This window comes from Phacochoerus africanus, chromosome 9 (assembly GCF_016906955.1).
Source record: "Phacochoerus africanus isolate WHEZ1 chromosome 9, ROS_Pafr_v1, whole genome shotgun sequence".
Taxonomy (NCBI): domain Eukaryota; kingdom Metazoa; phylum Chordata; class Mammalia; order Artiodactyla; family Suidae; genus Phacochoerus; species Phacochoerus africanus.
Genome location: NC_062552.1, coordinates 23,394,781 through 23,400,097, shown reverse-complemented (window position 1 = coordinate 23,400,097; position 5,317 = coordinate 23,394,781). Strand labels below are relative to the sequence as shown.

Here is a 5,317-nt window from a genome sequence, read left to right as displayed (position 1 = left end):
GGAATGTAGGGAAGGATAGGAGTTGAAAAAGGAGTAAGCCGCTAAAAAGGGGGACAGATAGGGACTTGTGTTAATGATTCTTGTTTTGGAGACTCATTTTCATCTCTTTCATTTTAGCTCTACTTATCTCAGGCTTGGTGTAGAAGATACAAAGATGCACTAAAATTTCTCCCTTAATCACTTCCAAGCAGAAACGTGGCTGATGCACATGGAAACTGTCTCCATAGGAAACCAAACTATTACTGAATTTGTCCTTCTTGGTTTCTACGACATAGCCAACTTACATCTCCTCTTCTTTACTGTGTTCACTCTTGTCTACACCTCCATTATCATAGGGAACATGCTGATCATTGTGGCAGTGGTTAGGTCCCAGAAGCTCCACACACCCATGTATTTCTTCCTGGCTAATCTGTCCTTCCTAGAGATCCTCTATACATCCACAGTGGTGCCAAAAATGCTGGAGGGCTTCTTGCAGGAGGCCGCCATCTCTGTGGCTGCTTGCTTGCTCCAGTTCTTTATTTTTGGTTCTCTAGCCACAGCTGAATGCTTCCTGCTGGCTGTCATGGCATATGATCGCTACCTGGCAATCTGCTACCCTCTCCGCTACCCGCTCCTGATGGGGCCCAGATGGTGCCTGGGGTTGGTGCTCATAGCCTGGCTCTCTGGCTTCATGGTAGATGGATTGGTTGTGGCCCTAATGGCCCAGCTGAGGTTCTGTGGCCCCAACCACATTGACCACTTTTACTGTGACTTTATGTCTTTGATGAGCCTGGCCTGCTCAGATCCCAGCATAGCCCGTATGACAACATTCATTCTCTCTGTGGTCTGCCTCACTGTTCCCTTTGGACTGATTCTGACATCTTATGCCTGGATTGTGGTGGCCGTGCTGAGAGTTCCCTCTGGGGCCAGAAGGTGGAAGGCCTTCTCCACGTGCTCCTCCCACCTAGCTGTAGTGTCCACGTTCTATGGCACTCTCATGGTCTTGTACATTGCACCCTCCGCTGTCCACTCCCAGCTCCTCTCCAAGGTCTTTGCCCTGCTCTACACTGTGGTCACCCCGCTCTTCAATCCTGTGATTTACACTCTGAGGAATAGGGAAGTTCATCAGGCACTCCGGAGGCTTAAGCAAACTGAAACAATTGAAGAAGGATGGTGGTAAAGATTTTATTTGGACTTTGGATGTCTCTATTGGCACGCCTTCCAGGATTGGTTGGGGAGGACTAGCTTTGTTCTATTCTGACATTTCTCTCTGTGAAAAGTTTTATAGTTGTCCCACTCATACTGAAAATGAGTATGGTAGAGAAATAATTTTCAAGTGCTAACTTTGAAATTTGCTTTTAACTTTTATTATTTCTTTATAAAATAGACTGATTATTTAATATAAAATAGGTATACATAAATGGCAACATGAAATAAACTTAGGGAATTCCTGTCATGGCTTAGCAGAAATGAATCCAATTAGTATCCATGAGGATGCAGTTTGTATCCCTGGCCTTGCTCAGTGGGTTAAGGAACTGGCATTGCTGTGGCTGTGGCGTAGGCCAGTGGCTACACCTCTGATTTGACCCCGAGCCTGGGAACCTCCATATGCCATGGGTGCAGCCCTAAAAAGACAAACAAAAAAAAACAAAACAAAAAAAACCTTAGAATTACTGACAACTTATATATATTAAATATATAATATATATGTATAATAAGTTGAATCATGGAAGTTTGTAATCTGAAATTTTTAATTGACTGCTGGGTCTTGAACATCTTTTTATTTTGACAAATACCTACTTATTTATTCTGAGCTTTTTAGTCTAGCTAAACATGATTTTTAAAAATAATCTTCTATTGAGGAAATTTTTAGTTGTATTCAATTCTTTCACCATTCAAATACAGATCACATCCAGATCTTCCTACAATAAATTCTTAGGAGTTGAATTGCCAGGTCTAAGGATATGCATATTTTTAAAAATTTAAAGCTGGGCCTTGCACGCTGCCGTCCAGGAGCCTCCTGTGCCAGCCAGCCTTGGTTGGCCCCACTGCGTTCTTTGACATCACCCTTGGGCCGTGTCTCCTTGGAGCTCTTTGCAGATGAAGTTCCAAAAACAGCAGAAAGCTTTTGTGCTCTGAGCACTGGGGAGAAAGGATTTGGTTTTAAAGTTTCCTGCTTTATAAAGGTTCCACAGGATAATTCCAGGATTTATGTGCCAGGGTGGTTTGGTGACTTCACACTATCCTAATGGCACTGGTGGCAAGTCCATCTTTGGGGAGAAATTTTTTTTTGGTCTTTTTAGGGCCATACCTGCAGCATACGGAAGTTCCCAGGCTAGACGTCAAATCACAGCTACAGCTGCCGGCCTACTCCACAGCCAGAGTAACGTGGGATCCCAGCCACATCTGTGACCTACACCATAGCTCACAGCAATGCCGGATCCTTAACCCACTGAGGAGGCCAGGGATGGAACCCACATCCTCATGGATACTAGTTGGGTTCGTTACCATGGAGCCATGATGGGAACTCCCTCAGGAGAAATTTGATGATGAGAATTTCATCCTGGAGCATGAGTCCCAGCATCTCGTCCATGGCAAGTGCTGGCCCCAATACAAACAGTTCTCAGTTCTTCACCTGCATGGCTAAGACTGAGTGATTGGATGGCAAGCATGTGATCTTTGGCAAAGTGAAAGAGGTCACAAATATTTTGGAAGCTATGGAGTGTTTTGGGTCCAGGAATGGCAAGAGCAGCAAGAAGATCACCATTACTGACTGTGGACAGATCTAATAAATTTGACTTGTGTGTTTTATCTTAACTGTCAGCCCATTCCTCCTGTAGCCCAGGAGAGCACCCCTTCACTTTCATCTGCTGGAAACAGCCTATAATCTTTGTACGTTCACTGCAGTTCTTTGGGTTCCATATTTTCCTTATCCTTCTCCAAGATTAGCTGGACTGTAAAGTTAAGCTTATGATTATGAAATAAAGGCTAAGCAATAATAAAAAATTTGAAGCTGGATACACTTTAATTTCTTATTTATAACTGTTTATTGTAGAAAATTTCAAACATACACCAAAGTAGATGGAACATTATAGTGATTCCCCAGGGAGCCATCATCTAGCTTTAATAGCAACCTTTGCCAATCCTATTTCAACTGCCTAGAGCTCTTTTTTTTTTTTTTCTGGAAAATGTTAGAGCAAATTTCAGATGTTGTGTAAGTACATGTTGTGTAAGCCGAGTATGTGTGTACACCACATACAAATACAGTTGATCCTTGAACAACATGGATATGAACTGTGCAGGTCCACTTATACACGGATGTTTTTTCCTTTCTTTTCTTCTCTTTTCTTTTCTTTTCTTTTCCTTTCCTTTCCTTTCCTTTCCTTTCCTTTCCTTTCCTTTCCTTTCCTTTCCTTTCCTTTCCTTTCCTTTCCTTTCCTTTCCTTTCCTTTCCTTTCCTTTCCTTTCCTTTCTTTTCTTGCTTTTTTTAGTGTTGCACGTGTGACATATGAAAATTCCCAGGCAAGGGGTTGAATTGAAGCTACAGCTGCTGGCCTATGCCACAGCCACAGCCATAGCCATGTGGGGTCCAAGCCACATCTTCGACCTACACCATAGCTCATGGCAATGCTGGATCCTTAACAAGGCCAGGCATCAAACCTGCGTCCTCATGGATTGTTAACCGCTGAAGGGAACTCCCCAGATGTTTTTGAATAGTAAATACTACAGCGGTACAGGATTAGCAGTTGGTTGAATCCATGAATGGGGAACCTCATCTGTACAGAGGAACTGGGTATATGGAGGACCAATTCTGTTATAGGTGGATATTCAGCTGCTCAGAAGGTCAGTACCCCTCACCTTGGTGGTGTTTGACTGTATTCAGTATGCTTTCTGACAAAGGCATTTAAAGAAAGAAACATGCTGATCCTGACATTATAATACTTAATACATATTTCCTTAATGTCATCTAATACACAGGCATGTTCAAATTTTCTCTATCTTTAAGTAAATTCTTTTTTTTGTTCTAATGATTTTTATTTTTTTCCATTATAGCTAGTTTACAGTGTTCTATCAATTTTCCACTGCACAGCAAGGTGACCCAGTCACTCACTCACACACACACACACACATACACACACACACACACACACACATTCTTTTTTCTCACAGTATCAGTCTCCTTCGTAAGTTACTAGATATAGTTCCCAGTGCTGTACAGCAGGATCTCATTGCTGATCCATTCCAAAGGCAATAGTTTGCATCTATTAATAGTCCCTTATTTCAACAGGTTCTTCCCTTTTTTTTTTCATGGCTTTGGCTTATTGGAAAAATCTGGTTATCTGCCCTGTAGAATGTTCCATATTCTAAATTAGACATACTGCTTATTTATGATTTTGACTTATATTCTTATATCTTGTATTTTACTTTTTTCTTTCACGTTTTTTTCACTTTTAAAGTTTTTTGAAGTATAGGTGATTTACAGTGTTGTGGTCACTTCTGCCAAACAACAAAGTGATTCAGTTATATATATATACACACACATCCATTCTTTTTCAGATTCTTTTTCCATATAGCTTATCACAGAATTTTGGGTGGAGTTCTCTGTGCTATATGGAAGTTGCCTGTTTGCCAATCATTCCATGTAGTCCCAAATCCCCAGTCCATCCCTCCCCTGTAACTGTCCCCTTTGGTAACCATAGGTTTGTTCGCAAAGTCTTTGAGTCTGTTTCTGTTTGGCAGATAAGTTCATTTGTAACTTTTTAAAAGATTGCACATATAACTGATATCATATGATGTTTGTCTTTTACTGTCTGACTTACTTCACCTAGTATGATAATCTCTAAGGTCCATCCGTGTTGCTGTATATCTTGTATTTTATGTATAATTGTTTGGTGTCAGTCTCAGCCTATTTATGGCGTAGTAACACCACCAACTAAGAATGCCTGGGGCGCTTACCTGGGCCTGTACAGCTTGTGGTGGGCCTGTACAGCTTGTGGTGGGCCTCCACAGATATTTCCCTGGCCAGAGCCATTGTTGTGGCTGGGCTGACCTTGTGGATCTTATTATGACTGCAAGATGCACCTTAGCAACAATCATCAGGGAACTTTGAAAAAATAAGATTTATTACTCAAAGGTCTTAGAGAATACATGACCTGGGACCACACAGAGATGTCTTTGGCAGAGAGAGGGAGAGCATGGACTTGGGGCCCTGCCTTTATTGGGGCTATGAGTGGGGTGCCTGGAGTTTAATGGGTTCATTCTTTATTGGTGAATATAAAGCATAAGAGCCAGAATTAAAGCATGAGAAGGGAAAAGCAGGGTCACTCAAGTAGTCTGT

The 5,317-nt window shown here is 41.8% G+C and overlaps 1 protein-coding gene and 1 pseudogene across 1 annotated transcript; both read left to right on the top strand.

The window, feature by feature from the left end:
• Window positions 1-208: 208 nt before the first annotated feature.
• LOC125136580 (olfactory receptor 11A1) lies at window positions 209-1,159 on the top strand. Its single transcript, XM_047797436.1, has one exon. It carries the CDS (start codon window positions 209-211, stop codon window positions 1,157-1,159), a length of 951 nt encoding a protein of 316 aa, XP_047653392.1.
• Window positions 1,160-1,943: 784 nt separating this feature from the next.
• On the top strand, window positions 1,944-2,768 carry LOC125136579 (peptidyl-prolyl cis-trans isomerase A-like; annotated as a pseudogene).
• The last annotated feature ends 2,549 nt before the right edge of the window (window positions 2,769-5,317 follow it).

Coding starts and splice junctions, on each gene's coding strand:
- LOC125136580 (XM_047797436.1), top strand. CDS start 209: ATGGAAACTGTCTCCATAGGAAACCAAACTATTACTGAATTTGTCCTT.